Genomic DNA, 17,685 nt, shown 5'->3' with positions numbered 1-17,685 from the left:
ATTGCACAGTCTTTCATCACCTCTCCGACCTGCCTGTGATGCACAATTAGAGCATTGTTCTGGAAACACCTCTCTTCCCTGGAGATCTACACAACTGTTATTTAATGTAGAAAAACTTTTTTAGCAGACTTGAAATTGCATTCAGGAGACTGTAATCATTGTGAGAATGTTGTTCCCAGTACAGAATGCTTTGAAATCTGTTGCAAGAAACATAGTACTCTGTTAAAAGTTGAAAAGAAAGCAAGCAAAAAAAAAAAAAACCCAACTTGTTTCTTTAGACACATTTTCTATCTTGCTGGAGCTGATTCATCTCTTGTGTTGCCATGTTTGGGGAAAACTTTAATCATTTTTGCTCTCTCCTCAGTAACTTCACTCTGCAGTACATGCCCATCCCACTCAGTGATGTCACACAGGCATACCGTAGCGCCCCTGACAGGACAGAACAGGCACTAACCAAGGTAAGAGCTTTTATTTTAAAGAAGCTATGCAGGACAGTGGCCCTCCAGAACCGAGTTTGAGAAACCCTGCTTTAAGGGATGTAGAATATGATCATGCATCAAGGCATTAATATGTTCTATTAACAGCCAATATGCTAGTAATATGCAAGCTAATAAGCAACTAGTTAAAAGGGAAAATTGGTTTCCAAACTAATTTGTTACCATATCAACCCTGATCAAACACACCTGAGCAAGCTAATCAATGTCTTCAGGATCACTAGAAACTCACAGCTAGGTGTGTTTGATCAGGGTTGGAGCTAAACTGTGCAGGACAGTGGCCCTCCAGGACCGAGTTTGAGAAACCCTGCCCTATTATGAATTTTTGAAAATGACCTTTCATGTAACGTTTCATGTTCGTGTAACATAGCTCTAAGTGAATGGAAACATCCTGCAAAGTTTTAAATCTGAAAGTGCACTGTATATAAAGTTACTGTCTTTCAAAAGTAAGAGTCGACTCTGAGTCAATGAAATGAATCGTTTTTCAAACGAGTCACAAGCCGTTTCGTTGTGACGTCAAGATGAAACATTAGCATATTGCCCGCCCACTAACTGCGTGCGCAGACACCAGGGAAAACTTAAATCTAAAACCTGCAGCCGATTCCTGTGGATACTGGATAGCATCATGTGGAGAAGACGCTGTGCTCTACAATGTGACGGTAAAGCCAGTTTTTTTCACTGCCCAAGGACGAGCATGTGAAGAATCAGTGGTTAAAATTCATCTTTACCACGATATCACAGCAGTATAATCCTAAACTTTTGCTGTGTTCCCTTTATTTTACTGACGACTGCTTCTCAAATCTTGGAGTTCAATGCTAGCCTGGGTTTCCCCATGCTGCCTTGAGCGCAGCGCGATTTTATTCACGCTGCTAGGCAGCCTGGATACCATGGACCAGATTTTCACCTCAGCGAGGGGACCAATCACAGAACGAGGAGGGAGCAGCAAGACGATGATGACGTCTATGCGACACACTGAAGCAGTTTGTTTATATCTATGGATCCAACATGGCAGCAGACGCAAAGTTACCTTTCGATGCAGCCTTAGATAGTGTTCTAAGTAGTTTAGAACGCAAGTTTATTTCGTCTTCTTCCTCGTCGAATTTCTTTCGCTCTACATACGTCATCTGTTATAATTGAAACGATTGGCTATGAGCTACGTACAGGCGCATTTGATAGACATTCGTAGCGCCCAATAAACGGCTCTGGGCATTCGTAAACCACGCCTCAAATACGAGAAAATTAACATGTGGTTCCCAGACCACGTCTCAATAAGAAAGAGGTCTGACGTTAGCCAGGCTAGTTCAATGCAGGATTCTCAAACCGCTTGCTCCTGAAAAATGGTGTTCAAAATACTTAGTTTTGAGTTTTATATTGTGTAGGTCTCCTGCTAACTGGTTAACTCACATTATTACTGTCTTACTGAAATACTTCTGCTGATCAGCTATGGGCCACTATTACCTAAAACTGTGTCTATTAATGCAGATTGTCTGTCGTTCTCACTACTTTGAGGAAAGATTAAGTATGGAGCAAGATTTGTTTTACCAACGCTTATGTTACATCAGTCATTCACGCTGGAGCTCGGCTAATGTATACATTGCATACATGCACTGTTATTGATACAGTTTCCACGTGTACTCTAGAAAATATTTAGAAAAATACTCGGTAAATACAAGTAAAATAATCTGTTTGTTGATGGATATGCACTTGTTAATGCTGATGGTGAGGAATTACTCAAACTAAGTAACGTTAGTGTATCACTGAAAAACATCCTGCTCGAGTTGTCCTTGCGATGGAGGTTCGGGTTGAATGAATAGTTCTTCCAATGTTTCATCATCGGACTCGCGCTCACATTGATATGGTAAAATCGACGTCATTGTTCGTTACTGTCTTTAGTTTATGGTGTAGGAAGCCTCAGGACAGCTGACGTTGTTATGGCAATGGGCGTTTTTGTTTTCGACGCGCGCGTTGTACGCGGTAAACCAATCACAACAGACTGAGCTGTCTGGCCAATCAGAGCAGAGTAGCTTGGAAAGGTGGGATTTAGAGAGATTGATTCATCTAACGAGTCATTTGAAAATTATTGAAAATGTGGTGATGTGCAAATGTATATTATGAGGAAATTAAACATTTTTTTGACCATTGATGCATGTAAACCTGTTGTAGGAGACTCCAAAACAACATTAGGAAACTTTAAAATAACACAATAGGGGCAATTTAATCCTACCCAATACCTAAACTTAACCACTATAACTACTTTACTAACTATTGATAAGCAGTAAACTAGGAGTTTATTGAAGCAAACCTCATAATTAATAGTTAATATAAGTTCACCAAACTAAAGTATGACTGAAGTGGTATACATTTTTTTTATTCCAGGTATAATACTAGTAAAGCCAAAATTTAGTTCAACATTACCCTTTACCCTTAGAAATAATAATAAACAATTTTTATAATAAAATAAAAATTCTATACATTGAAGACCTCTATGTGAACACCATGTGTTTTTTAGGTGAAGTGAATAACATTGCTATAGAGTGCATGATATGTGCTGCTGCTCAACCCTTAAATTACAGCCTCTTGGAAAAACCTGGAAATCAACATGTGAAAAAATAAATAAATCAAACCACGGCAATGACTTAAAAGTAGCCCGACTTGGAATCACTGACTGGAGGGACTGTTGACTCCTCAATTGTAGAGGAGATAGAGCCTTTTCGGTGGTGGGACCTAGGTTGTGGAACAGCCTGCCAGCACAGCTTAGGGCTGCTCCCTCCCTATCACTTTTTCAATCTCTCTTTTAGCTTTTAAATGATGTTGATGGTCTTATTTATTATGTGTTACTTAGTTTTCTGTTGTGTTTATCTGACTTGTACAGCACTTTGGTCAGTCCTCCTCAGACTGTTTTTAAATGTGCTTTATAAATAAAAGAACTAGAACTAGAACTAGACTGGTTAATTTGCTTTTATTGCACAGCTCTCTGGAATACTTGATTCTGATCGGTCAATCAGGGCAATTAGCAGGCAAATGATGCATAAATAATAAATTCAGACACACTCTTTTTTTTATTTTACATTTGGTCCCCAAAATCATGAATATTTGGTTGCATTCTTGGATCTCATAGTAGATGGGACTAATTCATAAAAAAAAAAGGTTTTGCATCATGTGACTGTTTTGTCCAGCTGTTTTGAGATTAACAGTCCCAAGGTGGTCGAAATGTTTATGCACGATTAATGAGCCCAGAGATGTAAAACTTCTACAAGGTCAATGCTGAGAGAGAGGGACATCGCAGACAATACATTTATCTTTCATTAATTCGCGGCATAATTACAATCATTTCCACATGACTGCATGGCTTATCTGAGCATCAATGTTCTTTTATTTGACATTAATGAGTATTCTCTCCCTTACTCTGTCTGTCTCTCTCAGATCCAGCGGGCTTTGTTAAGGAATAACCAGACTCAGCGTTTCTCTCAGAAACAGGCTCTTCGGTTGCATCAGGGCCTGGTCACTAGTACTGCAGAACAGGTACAGACCACCGCCTCGTTGTCTCTCTTAAGCCAAGTTCACACTACAGGATTTTAAGCCCGATTTGCAAATCGTTGAGCTCGCCGACATGTCGGGGTGTTATCGCGTGCAAATCGCGGGGGATTAGCGAGCGATGAACGCTCGCCAATCTGTTAGTATGAAAGAGCCAACAACGCATCAAAGACGCTCGCAGACGCCTCGCAGACGCCTCGCCGAGCCCAGAAAAATATCCAGCATGCTAGATATCCAGAGCTGTCGGCCGACTCGATAGCCTGTGGTGTCACGTGTTGCCATGAGCAACAGCCAATGATCAGCTTGTTATGACATTACAAAAGCCTTTTGTATTTGTAACCATCGTTGCCAAACCACAACAGGCAGCTGCTTTTTCATTATAATGTTTTACTCACTTCCAACTCTCTCTGACAGACAATCCCTGCTGCCCGCGCGTGCTTATCCATTCACCCATATTCTTCTTTTTTTTTAAACAGATCATGTGCAGACCTAAACAGATCATGTGCAAACAACATATAGGCTATATGTGTATGTATATATATATATATATTAGGGGTGTGACGGTTTCAGAATTGGTGTGACGGTTATGATATGAGTCAAATGACAAAACTCATCATCCGCACCAACGTTTTTTAATCAAATTTCAAAGCCGCACCCGCCCACCATCCGCTGATTGTTTTGCGGTCTATGGACTGATGCGAGCCGCAAGAAAGCCCTTGTCTGTTCAAGAAAGGATGCAGCAAAGATTTTTAATGCTAATGTATGAGGCATAGGCCTACGCTGAGTTTCATTCATTTACGATGAGATGCGCTCTAGTTCACTATGCAATGCAAGTGAACGTGACGCGCTGGCGCCCGCATGTCACTGTTATTATTATTATTATTATTTGCTTTTTATTTAATAAATACATGCAATTGGTTGATGAAACATTTATTAAAATTAAGATACAATTTGTACAAAACGAAATTCGAATTATTTTATCAAACATGTTTTGGCCAGTCAAGGGGTAATTAAACTGCACGATCAGTTATCGGTAATGATAGGCTACGTTGTTTATTATTGCAAATGTTTATTGCTAATGTTTATTATTGCAAATGTTTTTCATTTGTTTAATAAATCTCATAATGATGGCACATCAATATATCATAGCTTTTATTTCTATCTCAGATGATTGGCGGTCGGTCAAGGGGTACTTTGCAAAGAATCAAATACAGTTGGAATCGACGTAGACCAATAATAACAAAGACTGTCAACAATTGTTTTTAATTAGTATTTAAACATTCTCTATGATAAAAAAATATTTGTAAAAAATATTTTTAATAACAAATAACACTGTTTTGGCGCTTATAGAGTTCTAATGATGGTGTTCAACTATAACCCCTAATATATATATATATATATATATATATATATATATATATATATATATATATATATATTTTTTTTTTTTTTTTACCGCCGATTTTGTCCCGCCATCCATTTTCAAATAGACAATGCGCCATTGGAATGCACCATTTCCCATTCCACTTCTTGCGCATGTTTTCGTGACAAAATGTGATTTTGGGACCGGATAGAGTCGTTGGGTGGCAGCGTTGTTGTCAGCTCGTGTAGTGTGTAACCCCCCTGTTGCAGAAGATTTACGTAGTGTCACGTAGTGTGAACACCACAATGACTTCAAGACTCCAGAGCAAGTCATGTAGTCTGAACAGCACAGCGATCTGCCGACGTTTAAAGTTGTGTAGTGTGAACAAGGCTTACTCTTCACCACTGCAGATATGACTCGCTCACATCACTCTTCTAGTATGTGATCATGTTGGTGATAATGATAATGTTTCATTTTTAAAATGTAGTTATTAATGTATTTATTTTGTAGAAGCAGACTGAAATTCAGCCTTATCATCACAGGAATAATTTACTTTTAAAATATATTAAAACAGAAAACAGTTATTTTAATAATATTTCACAGTATAACTATTTTGATTGTATTTTTGATCAAATAAATGTAGCCCTTGTATAAGAGATTTCTTAAAAAAAGAAAGAAAAAAAAAAAAGAATTATACCTGGATAGAGGAGAGGAGATCATTTGCATTCCCATTCAGGTCAGCCAGAGAATGGATTGCTTATATTGGTCTCTTCCCAATAAACTGGGATAGGAGAAAGGTTTTTACCATACATTTTGTGTGTGTGTGTGTGTGTGTGTGTGTGTGTGTGTGTGTGTGTGTGTGTGTGTGTGTAAGTCTTTTACTTGCTAATGTGAACTTTGTATTGTTAGATCAAACTCACACAGCAATATCTCTGTCCTCTCTGTTCTCCTTTTCTTTTCATCTCTGTCTCTGTCTTTCTCTCCTCCTGCTGTCCCAGGTGATGGAGCGTCTGTGCGTACGCGTGCAGCAGCAGGTGTGTGTGTTGAGAGGAACAGGTGAATGGGAAGAGCTACAGGCTGCCAGACAGGTCCTCAAGGAGGCCAGGAACTCTCGAGCTGTGAGTGTGTTTGTGTATTTACCTGTCAAAAGTTTGGACACCCATTGTCATATGCTTCAGTCATCAAAACTATGTAACAAAATAAATATAAGTGTAAGAATTACATTTATTAATGAACAGCATTTATTAATGTAGGTAAATGATCATTTATAAATTATACTACTGTTCATTCATTGTTAATTCATGATCTTTCAGACTAGACTACATTCTCTAATGTTAATTTATACAACTTGAAATGTTAAAATGAATTAGCATATGTTGAAAGCATCACTTTTAATTTAATAAATGTTGTAAAAGAACTGTTCATTGCATTAATTAAAGTGAACAAATAGAACTATATTGTAAAGTGTAACATTTTTAGGCACATTTATATTTGTCTACAAAACTAATTTAGCGTCTAAGCATTTAGACTTTGAAGTAAAAGGTTTTTAAGATCATGAGAGACAAATTCAGTCAAGTATGTCTACATTTTATACTACATGTTACTTCCATTGCTTGGACATTTTAGTAATGTGGATTTTTTTTCTGTAATCACATTAATGCTGCTATTTGCTTAACGTCATTTAATCTAGTAGTAGATGGCTATACAGTAACATTCAGTCAGATTTTATTTATGTGCTGTGTTACATCCAGATATTCAGGTTATTGATTTCACGTGTTCTCTGTTTATTAATTTAAGAAACTTCCACTACCATTGCTTTTATGAGCAAACATTAAAAATGAAAGACATCACCTGCATGCCTCATGTCACGTGTAACAGAAGCGGTGAGTGAGAGATCATGACTGGTATGTGAATTAAGTCTGCACTGTCCTCTAGCTGTACCCCTCGCTGTGTGAACTGGCCCACGTGCTGTCAGTGGACGGGCCGGTGAGACAGAGGCTGGACTCTCTAGCAGGAGAACTTGCCAAAGCAGCTGATAAAGAACTACAGGTGATGATTGTACCTCTCGCTCATCCTTCATCCTGATTTATTTCTGCTTCCTAGTTCTATTGGACTTGAAAGGCATGATGGGTGATTGATGGTGGATTTGTGCAGGTCATTGTGGACTCCATGGTGTCTCTGTGCCGGGAGCTGTGTCCGCTTTCTTGTGCCGCTGCAGAGTGTCTCTCTCCTCCCCTCTCCTCCATCTCAGAGCGCGTTTCTATCCCTCGTTCATCCATCCGCACCGCTCTGATGGAGAGAGCAGCTCAGGACATCAACAGAGCTCTGGAGTAAGAAACGAGTGTGTTGAGTGGTGGATGTCTCTCAGTTTAACACCTTGAGAATCATATCAAAGTCCTTTTGAAGTCAGTTCGCTCAGCGCCCATCTTTATAACCCCCCTGGGCTGCAGCTTTCAAAACAGCTGTCTACTTGAATGGGGAATGACAGAAATATCCCAAACTGTTACACTCATGGGTGCATCCAGATTTTTGTTCAGTCGAACGCTCACTCATCAATCGAAATCATGAAATCTTTAATGGATGGACGAAACCTACTTTTCTGTAGCCACTGTGTTCACAGTTGGAATTCCCAGCATGGTTTTAACATGATCTAACATGTATTTTTGTGTCTCCATCTCTCTCACTCTTAGGGAGGTGAAACTGTCTGTCGTCTCATATCTCACCAACTCCATAGTGGACCAGATCCTTCAGGAACTTTATGCCACACACAAAACCCTGGTAACTAAAAAAACAATTTCTCTCTCCATTCGTCTGTTCATTCTGAGCATGTGCACACGCATCGCTCTTCCTCACGCATCTGTTCGTCATCACAGCTCCGGCAGATTTCACAGATGAGACGGCTGGAAGACGGGGGAACGGCCAGGCGCGCACACAGACACGCTGACATACTGGATGCTGTGGAGGATGACTTTGGCATCAGCATAGTGAGTGTGTTACGTGAATCACTCACAACTGACTCATCTGTGTGTTTGGTGGTATTTACAGTATCTGTCATCTCTTGTACCTCAGCTGCCTCATCATCTGCTCAGTTTGCAATGTTCTCACTCACTTCTGTCGTTCTGCACCCAGGACACAATCGCCATTAAGAAACGCAGCTCCAGGACCAGACGCATTCGTCCCGTGTCCAACAGACTCAGTGAGTCACACACACTCACGTTATGTAGGATGAAACCATTCATTTTTTTAGTTAACACTCATTCAGTGCTTTCAAGTCATGTATACTTAATACATTTTTCAGTTTAAACCCATTCATTCTTTATATCATATTTATAATATTTATATAACATTTATTAGGCCTGTCAATTTATGATGTTAACATGTTAACATTTAAAAATAGCACTGATAAATAAATCAAACAATGTTTTAACTTTTTAAAGACACTTTTTGCCATTCACTGCTTTTTGTCTGCCACAATAGAGCTGGTAAGTCCCGCCCATCCGTAAAACCCCACTGGACCTCTAGATTGAAAAATCGTCAATGCAAGTGAATGTGAGAAAATAATTATTTTCTGGTCCCGTTTGAATTGTGCCATGAATGTGAACATATGTTGTCTGTGAATTTTTTATATAATTTTTCATGTTACGAGTTTGACAGTATATTGTACGATTCTTTGGCTAGCAGTTGTGGAAAAGACATAAGCCTATGTGACGTCACCCCATAACACATTTTCCCTCTCACACGAAGTCTAACCGTATCAAACTTCTACCCGCTAAATTGTAGCATTCTTCACACGAAAAATGATATTAAAAATTCACAGACAACATATGTTCACATTCATGGCAAAATTCAAACGGGACCAGAAAATAATTATTTTCTCACATTCACTTGCACTGACGATTTTTCAATCTAGAGGTCCAGTGGGGTTTTACGGATGGGCGGGACTTACCAGCTCTATAATGTCTTCATTTGAGTGCTTTTCTCTACAAAAATGTATATGATTATTTGCAAATGATTTGATTAGTTCATTAATACATTTGCATATCATGTAATTAATTTGATGTAATTCACTGTCCTCTAGGTCTAGGTGACGACCCTAGCTCCTCACCTTTAGTGTCCACTCCTCAGACGTCTGCTCCTCTTTCACGCTCTGCATCATGGGAAGGTCTGTCCACCCTGCCCACACAGGGTTCACCTCTGCGTCATGTGACCCACGTCAGACCGCGGCCACCACGAAAGCACAGGGCTGCACATGCTCCTTTTGAGACAGTAAGAACCAATGCCATTGCCAGTATTACCACACCGATACTACTTTTCATATATCTTCATATAGAATGTTTATTGCTAAAATAAGGTAAATGTCATAAAATGACTTAAGAGAACTCCGGTCAATTTTAACATTGAGCTATTTTTTTTTGTACATTTGGAGTGCTGTCAATACAGAGAACAATGACAAAAATCGGTGTTGCCTACACCGTGTTATCCTCTTTTTAAAATTTGCACCCTGTTGACTTCAATGGGGCAAGTTTTAAACCGAAAACAGGAAGAAAATACAGGTATGTGGGCTGGCTGAATTAACATCATTTTTATTCATATCTTTCACATCTACTGCAGTCAGATTCACCCGTGTTAACTCTAAAGGAATCACTCACATGGCTGGGCACTTGTAATGACACATCAAGGATGTTAAGAGGCTAAAAGCAGGTTTAAAACTTGCCCCATTGAAGTCAACAGGGTGCAAATTTTAAAAAGAGGATAACACGGTGTAGGCAACACCGATTTTTGTCGTTGTTCTCTGTATTGACAGCACTCCAAATTTACAAAAAAATGAGCTCAATGTTAAAATTGACCGGAGTTCTCCTTTAACACTGCACTCCGATCATTTCAGGCTTTGCCTCCTATTGTGTCGTTGCCGTCTGGTTTGATATTAGCCAAATATTCATCTTTTTTTTTTGTGATGAATATTGTCTTCAATTCAGTTTGATGGATACACTTGGCAACCAGTCATATACTGGGGCCTTGGTGTATTGTGGGAGAACACGATCACATCAAACTGAATTCTGAATTTCACCTGTAATTAAATCTGTTGCAGACAGACACGTCTAGATTTGCACCTCCAGAGGCGTTCCTTATCATGTTGTCGTTGAATTGCTTGTATCCCCTGCAGTCTTCTTGTAACTTCTATTATTCCGCTGACTAGCAAACTAATCAGTTCTGGATTCTTTAAGAGAAAAAAAAAAACATACTGCGATTAAGTATGATCTGCAGTAAATTAAGTCAAAATCACGCTGGTTTATGAATTCTACAGGAGATATTCTTCAAAAATACGCTAAATTTGAATTAAAATGGGTTAACCAACAACCATTCAAGATGTTAACAAGAGGAGGAGGGGGTGATTTTAATCACGTTCTCTTGTTAACGTTATTTTTCTCAGAAATCTGACTAAACGTAGGCCCAGATATTTTCCGCATGGTCTTCAGAATTACAGCATCAAGCATTAAAGGCTCTCTTCTTTTCAATCACTTCTGATTGTCTTTGTTTTGCCTGTTGATCAAATTAATGCACTGACATAATATAGAGGAACAAATCCCAGATGGTGAGACACAGCACTATGACAGCATCATCCTCTAACACAAATTTAGAGAGATGATCTACTCCAGCCTCAGTCCTCAAAAGCAGACATCATTATCATTATTTCTCTTGTCGTCCTGTAGCACTGCTCGGAGAATGGTGGGGTATCTCTATTGGATGATGGACTGCCTGACTTCTACACCAAGAGAGTTTTACCAGACAGGTGCTTCAGCATTGAACACTTCTGTGTAGTAATGAAGTCTAACAAGGAAGGCTTTAAAGGTTGAAGTAATGTGGGCATGCATAAATGTGGACGTTATCTTATCTCTGACACCCTGACTTTCTGCCTCACAGTCAGCTGTCATCCCACCATCACGCTCAGGCTCTGAGGAGGAAGAAACGACGCAGTGTGCTGTCAATCTTTTCAGGATTCAGGAAGAACCGAAACTCTACCATATCATATCAGGAGCCAGACCCTACAGGAAGGAGCGGGGCCTGTGGGGAGGAATGTCGCACTAAGTGAGTTATTCATAATTGAATACAGTAGTGGCCAAAAGTGATGTCCAGAAGGGATATTTGGTTCTAATTGCCCTACAAGTTTGATTAAACCATCAAAATATAAATATTTATTTATATAATTTAAATAGAAGCAAAACACTAAACTTGGTTAAGGTAATTATCTGATCAAATTATTTAGCAAAAAGCGCTACTATAGCAACATGTTTTTATTTTACTATGCAAAATAAAATGCATAGGAAAAAAAAATCAACATAAGCCGCGCTTCCATTAAAGATTCGCGCAAAACTTTTGCGATTTTTTCTAAATATCGATAAAAAACTATTGCGAAATGACGGCGTTTCAATTAACCGATGTTATGCGACTAAAATGTCATTTTTTCCTCTCGCGATAAGTCATTCCAAAAATCATGGCAACAGACGTTGGGAATTTTATATATATATCACAGCCACGTACCGCACTAGACATTATTATTATTAATGGAAGGAAACGTAGACGTGTTATCCAAGCATTAATGGCAAGGAAAGACCCTTATACTGTGTCTGTGAGCGGCATATATGAGGTGTTTCTGGGTGTTTCTCACTCATTTCTGCTCCGAGGTCTTGATTGTGGCATTTCTTTGAGGTTTAGAATCCAGTATTCCTGTAATTCTTTTGTCTTTTATGAATTCAATAAAGAACTCCGTCTCGTATTCTGTCCAAACACATCGCGCCTTCTTCAAGTCAGGTGACCTGTAAATGCGCAAAAACTGTTTCCATTGCAGTTTTGCGAAATATTTCTTTTTCGAATTGCCTGAAAAACCACCTCATGCGAGCGTAAAAACTTTTTTGCGATAAATGGGAGTTTTTGCGAAATTGACGTGTTTCCATTGAGCGTATTTTCAATTCGCAATTTCAATTTGCGCAATTTGAAGGGTAATGGAAACGCGGCTATTGACTACAGCATAATCAGATATTAATATTTTCATTGTTTTCACAAAGAATACAATTGACACACAAGCACAACTATGCTCTATGCTTACAAAATATGAATAAAGATGATGTAATTTAAAATTGAAAAATGTAATTTATGTTGATAAATATTTTTTGTGAAAACCATGATGCATCTTTTTCTAGCATTCTTTGATGAATAGAAAGTTCAAAGGAATAGCATTTATTTGAAATAGAAATCTTTAGTAACATTATAAATGTTTTACTGTAACTTTTGATTAATTTATTATGTCCTTGCTGAATAATAGTACTGAAACCCAAACTTTTAAATGGTAGTTGTAAATGAAATAATACATTATAAAGTGGTTGTTTTACATTAATAAATCAGACAACATAAGTCACTCTTAATCTTGGTTGTTTTTTGCTTTTTCAGTATTGCCACTGAGAATGTGTACTCCTTGATTCAACACCCAAAGGATCGTGGGAGATTAGACCCAGGCACTGAAAGCACCAATGGGAGGTTGGCTGGGCCGGGTGTTCAGAGGACCCCTCAGCTGTCGGGACGGCCCGTGCAGGGTATACCCCTGCCAGGAATGATGGGAATTAGCCCCTCCTGCTTCTCACAGAGACAGGTAGTCCACCACATGACATCATTTAAATTCCTGTTCAGTTCTTGAAACTGTGAATTTTAAGGAAGTCAAATTTTATTAAAATAAATGTATATTATTCCTTGACTATTTCCAGAAACATCCGATTATATTAATAATATTTGAAATGCTATCAGAGATGTGTATTTAATTTATACACACTATGAATTTTACCACAGTCTCTCACACTCTTGTCTTTCTGTTTCCTGCAGTCGCCTGATTACAGTGAGGTGTTCGGCTCATCTGAAGAGATTGGATTCGGAGATCCTGAGATGGACCGACATTCAGATATTGTTGCTAAAGGGCACACGCCATCTCTTGACAGACAGACAGAAACAGGAAGACAGGAATCACATTCAGACAGCCAGAAAAAGGCAGACAATATAATGGACCCTCAGCTGCTGGAAACCAGAAAAAGACCAGAGCCACCGCCTCAGAGCGCCAAGCCAAGCCTGGCTAAGACACGCCAGCGCCATCTGGAGGAGAGCTCTGGTATATGTTATTATAGATATAATAATATATCTGCATAATTAGTGTTTTATTTGAAAAGTCAATTTATGTTAACTAGTCTTAATAAGCATATTACACTATTTAACTCTCTGTATCAATAGTATGAGCATGGTCATTATTTTTCTGTCCCTAGATAAATCTACTGAAGATTCTGGAGAATTGAGGGAGAAGGATGAGGACAAGGAGAACTGGAGGTGTGGAGAAGACCAAAAAGAACCAGAAGGACAGACTCCACCTATCCCCGAAAAGGTGTTTGGATCATAGTATCGTGAAACATCTTTGATTCATAATGTCAGTGATTGTTGAGTGGGGATGTGTGTCTTTGTCTCATTAAAATAGCTTTTGATTATATCCTTCCTTTCAGCCATGTTATTATTCACCTCACACGTCTCCCATTGGCTCCACGCCAAATGACGCGGCCAATGAGAATCAGCCACCAGCTCCTCCACCCGCCTCTGCTAAGCCTGTGTTTCACTCTGCTTCAGTAGATTCTGCTTTACTTCAAGGTAATTCATTCAGAGACAACAGTTACGTCAAAATATCATACTGGTAGTTGCATTTAACTTTCCATAAGCTAAAGTTACATTTTGGATCACAAGCAAAGGACTCCTTTATATGATGATCCCTAGTGAGGGACTTCTTTCCTAAAATATAAAGATATATATATATTTTCCTGTAGGCCTATACAATTATACATTGTACATTTAAACTTTGTGAAATAATTAAATGTGATATTATAAAGACTTTATTATTAATTATAAAAATTATTGTTTAAAAATCGAATAATTTACTTTTATTTTATTGCATAACTTCATAAAATGATTTTTAAAATATATATTATATATGAAAAATATTTATTTTTTTATTAAGAAAACAGCATATCTGAGATCAACACTTTAAAATATATGCATATTTTAATCAGTGCATTAATTGTAAATATCAAATGAATATTTTAAGGACTTTTACAGCTCTAAAAATAGATTTTGTAAAACATTTTTTGTGGCTTCCCAGTTTGATGTAGAGAATGTATTATGTTTTTTTTTTTTTTTCAGGTGATGAAGTCAAAAGCAGCCCTGTAGGTCCCATGAAACCACATCGAAACAGGAAAGCGAACTCATGTGACACAGGTACACTCTTCACATCCCTTTTGAGCATGTGACGAGGGTCCGCGTTCAACATCTACTGCTCAATAGGGCTGTCAAATAAAAATTCGAATTTCGAATATTTGTCGAATAAATATATATATTTTTTAAATGCACATTCGAATTTTTGGTGTGTCAAGAGGCACGCGAGACATGATGATGACGTAACTGACTGGTGCGGTTGCGTTGTTAATTTGAAAAAGGGTGGAAAAGGGCTTCCTGCTAAAGAAAACCCTCTCAGTTGGTGGCAAAAATCGTGCAAGGACATACTTGACCACACCTGGCACCGGTCAGAGCCGAGCATGTGTTTCATCAGCTGAAAACATTGTCAACAAAAAGCGCTCAGCACTCGCTGCAGATCTGGTGTTTTTGACAAACAATATGTAGATAGAAGTGTATTGATTCTGAATGGCAGTTTGCTATTTTGTGTTCATGTAGTTCATTACGCTGTCTGTTGAAGCGTTTTCTCTCAGGTTACTGATGCATTTACAGTTTTATGTTCTATTGTAACCTAATTTTCCTTGCATGCACATTAAGGAAATTATATTTTATTAAAGAACAATTGTTTCAAAAGTTAATGTACTTTAAAAAGTGAATTTCATTGCAATAAAAGATGTGACGCTTGATTTACTTTATATTCGCTTATTGCGCTCACTTGGGCCCTCTTGTGGGCATAGGAGACAATACAGTACTTTTTTCCCCTCTCACATTAGTATTGGCTTCAGAATTCGAATATAATTCGAATGTAGCTTTTCAGCCATTTTGACAGCCCTACTGCTCTAGCATGCTCCGCATCAGCCTGATCCTCACGCCATGCCTATCCCTCCCTCTGTGTGTGTGCCTCCTGTATTTACTCCCTTAGGAATGGAGCAGGATACCCGCTGTGATCTGGAAAGAGCCTCAGATCGCAAACCCCCTGTGAAAAAACCTAGACTCCCTCCGAAACGAAATAAATCTTTGGATTTCCCCGGTACTGTGTTGTTTTATGTGTGTGTATGTACTTCTTGGAAGCGAGAAGCAGTTTTATTGTCTATTCTGATTGGAAACTGCTTCAGTAATTAGAGGAAATCTTTCCTGTTACATGTGAATGTATCGTGAGCTTGCAAGTGTGCACCTGTCCGTGTTTGTGTGTCCACAGACAGATGGCTCTGAACTGACCTTTAACTAAGCCAGATTAGTAAACAGGTAACGTAAGTAGGCCATCATTCACTGCTCGCTCTCTCTCTCTCTCTCTTCCTCTGTTTATCTCTGCAGGTCATCAGAGTTCGGAGCCAAGCAACGCTGAAGCATCATGACAACCATTTGAACCAAAGCCCTGTGAAAACAGAGGGTCATTGTGATGCTGAGAGGAGAGAGAGGGAGAAATATGATCAGCAGATGAATTTGCACCTTGATGAATTCATAAAGACTCTCTCAGACAATTTTACACTCACATATTCAGCATATTCTTGCTTACTCAAGTGAATTGTTTTGCTCCCGCTTTTACTCAATCATTCTTAACCTTCTGCACTTAAAAACTAATTCCTTTATTTCTCTCTCTGTCTCTCTCCCAGTCTTTTGACAATCTTTGACATAAAGGAACATTTTTATCTATTTATCTTCAAAAACATAGAATGATATTTTGTAAAGTATAATATATAAACAGAACCAATATTTGCACTAATCATCGCTTGATTTCTCGTTTGGTTTGGTGGATGTTCCTCCCCTTCATGTCCGACATTACCCATGTGAAGTTTTGTAGTGTGCGACTAACTTATTCTTATCATTTTCCGTCTACTCGATCAATATCATAGCAGTATTACTGTTGTCTTAATCAGGCATTGTTTATGCAACTGGATAATGTTTAAGAATTTGCCGGCCCTAAATGAACTTTATTTTCTACTAAATGTAATTGAATGAATAAAAAACTGAATATCACATGTGCTGTTGTTCTTTTTACTCTGTGACTAGCCTTTTTCAGACAGATAATAACAACATGGTGCATTGTTATACCATGGTACCAAATGAAATGATACCCATATTCCATATTTACACAAGATAGCCTACTTCAAAGTTATCATGGTACATAAATGTCCAAAAACATGGTATTAACAGGGTAACGTATCAAAAACACAAAATACAACTAGATTTGCATGAAACATCAAAGAATATCATGATACTTTTTTAAAAGTTTGAGGTCAGTAAGTTTTTATTTTATTTTTTATTAATGTTTTAGAAAAAGGTTTATCAAGCTCATCAAGACTGCATTTACATCACAAAACGATTCATAGAAATGAATAGAAAGTTACATGAAGATTATCTAAAATAGAAATATTTTCTAACGATGTAAATGTCTTTACTGTTTCTTTCAGTAATATACATACATTTCTTTCTAAACAAGGCTACTTAACTATACTGGTAGGCCTACTCCAAAGAAAATCATCCATTACCGTGGTGCAGTTAAAAAAAACATGGTTTAACCATAGTAGCCGACACTGTGTGTCAAAAACATGGTAAACCTTCAAACGTGGTAACATGTCACATTGTAATAAGTACCATTTAAATTTGAAACGTAAATGCGGAAACCAACTAAAATAACCAAGGACAGACTGTCGTTGCCTTGTAGGAGAATTTAAGAAAAATATTACATTATATGGATCATTTACTAGCAGTTTAACGGTTGAATTGTTGGCCATTTCAAAGCCGATTTCAGTCAAGTAGGTTTGTGGATACCAGATGTGTCTTTTATTTGACACAGGAGGGCAGTAGAGGCCCAAAGCCAAGCAAACATCCTTGCTATGGAAGAACAATTTTCAAACAGAGATTAAGGAATTTATCGCCTGTGACTGCTGCTTAAGTGTCTGTGAATAACCGCCTCTAAGGAGAATTATCTATTTATTGCATTATATCACTTCATGAGGCTTTTTATTCCACCAAATTACCTCTTTGAAGCTAAATTTAGAGTTAGAAATCACTATCAGCAACATTATGAGAAGGTATGAA

The 17,685-nt window shown here is 38.1% G+C and overlaps 1 protein-coding gene across 1 annotated transcript in view; it reads left to right on the top strand.

Annotated features, from left to right (window-relative positions):
• The window catches only part of carmil3 (capping protein regulator and myosin 1 linker 3), a 49,450-nt gene extending 32,829 nt beyond the window's left edge, over positions 1–16,621 (top strand). Inside the window, 18 exon segments of the mRNA XM_081373624.1 lie at positions 365–458; positions 3,918–4,016; positions 6,390–6,509; positions 7,327–7,440; positions 7,546–7,721; positions 8,082–8,169; positions 8,265–8,375; positions 8,521–8,587; positions 9,470–9,657; positions 11,103–11,182; positions 11,314–11,478; positions 12,838–13,036; positions 13,264–13,543; positions 13,695–13,810; positions 13,926–14,067; positions 14,614–14,688; positions 15,566–15,673; positions 15,958–16,621. Coding sequence (XP_081229750.1) covers positions 365–458; positions 3,918–4,016; positions 6,390–6,509; positions 7,327–7,440; positions 7,546–7,721; positions 8,082–8,169; positions 8,265–8,375; positions 8,521–8,587; positions 9,470–9,657; positions 11,103–11,182; positions 11,314–11,478; positions 12,838–13,036; positions 13,264–13,543; positions 13,695–13,810; positions 13,926–14,067; positions 14,614–14,688; positions 15,566–15,673; positions 15,958–15,998 — 2,263 coding nt within the window. The 3' untranslated portion in view covers positions 15,999–16,621.
• The last annotated feature ends 1,064 nt before the right edge of the window (positions 16,622–17,685 follow it).

Source organism: Scardinius erythrophthalmus (assembly GCF_964197995.2).
Source record: "Scardinius erythrophthalmus genome assembly, chromosome: 9".
Taxonomy (NCBI): Eukaryota; Metazoa; Chordata; class Actinopteri; order Cypriniformes; family Leuciscidae; genus Scardinius; species Scardinius erythrophthalmus.
The sequence above is the reverse complement of the archived record's forward strand: the minus strand, read 5'-3'. Positions and strand labels throughout refer to the sequence as shown.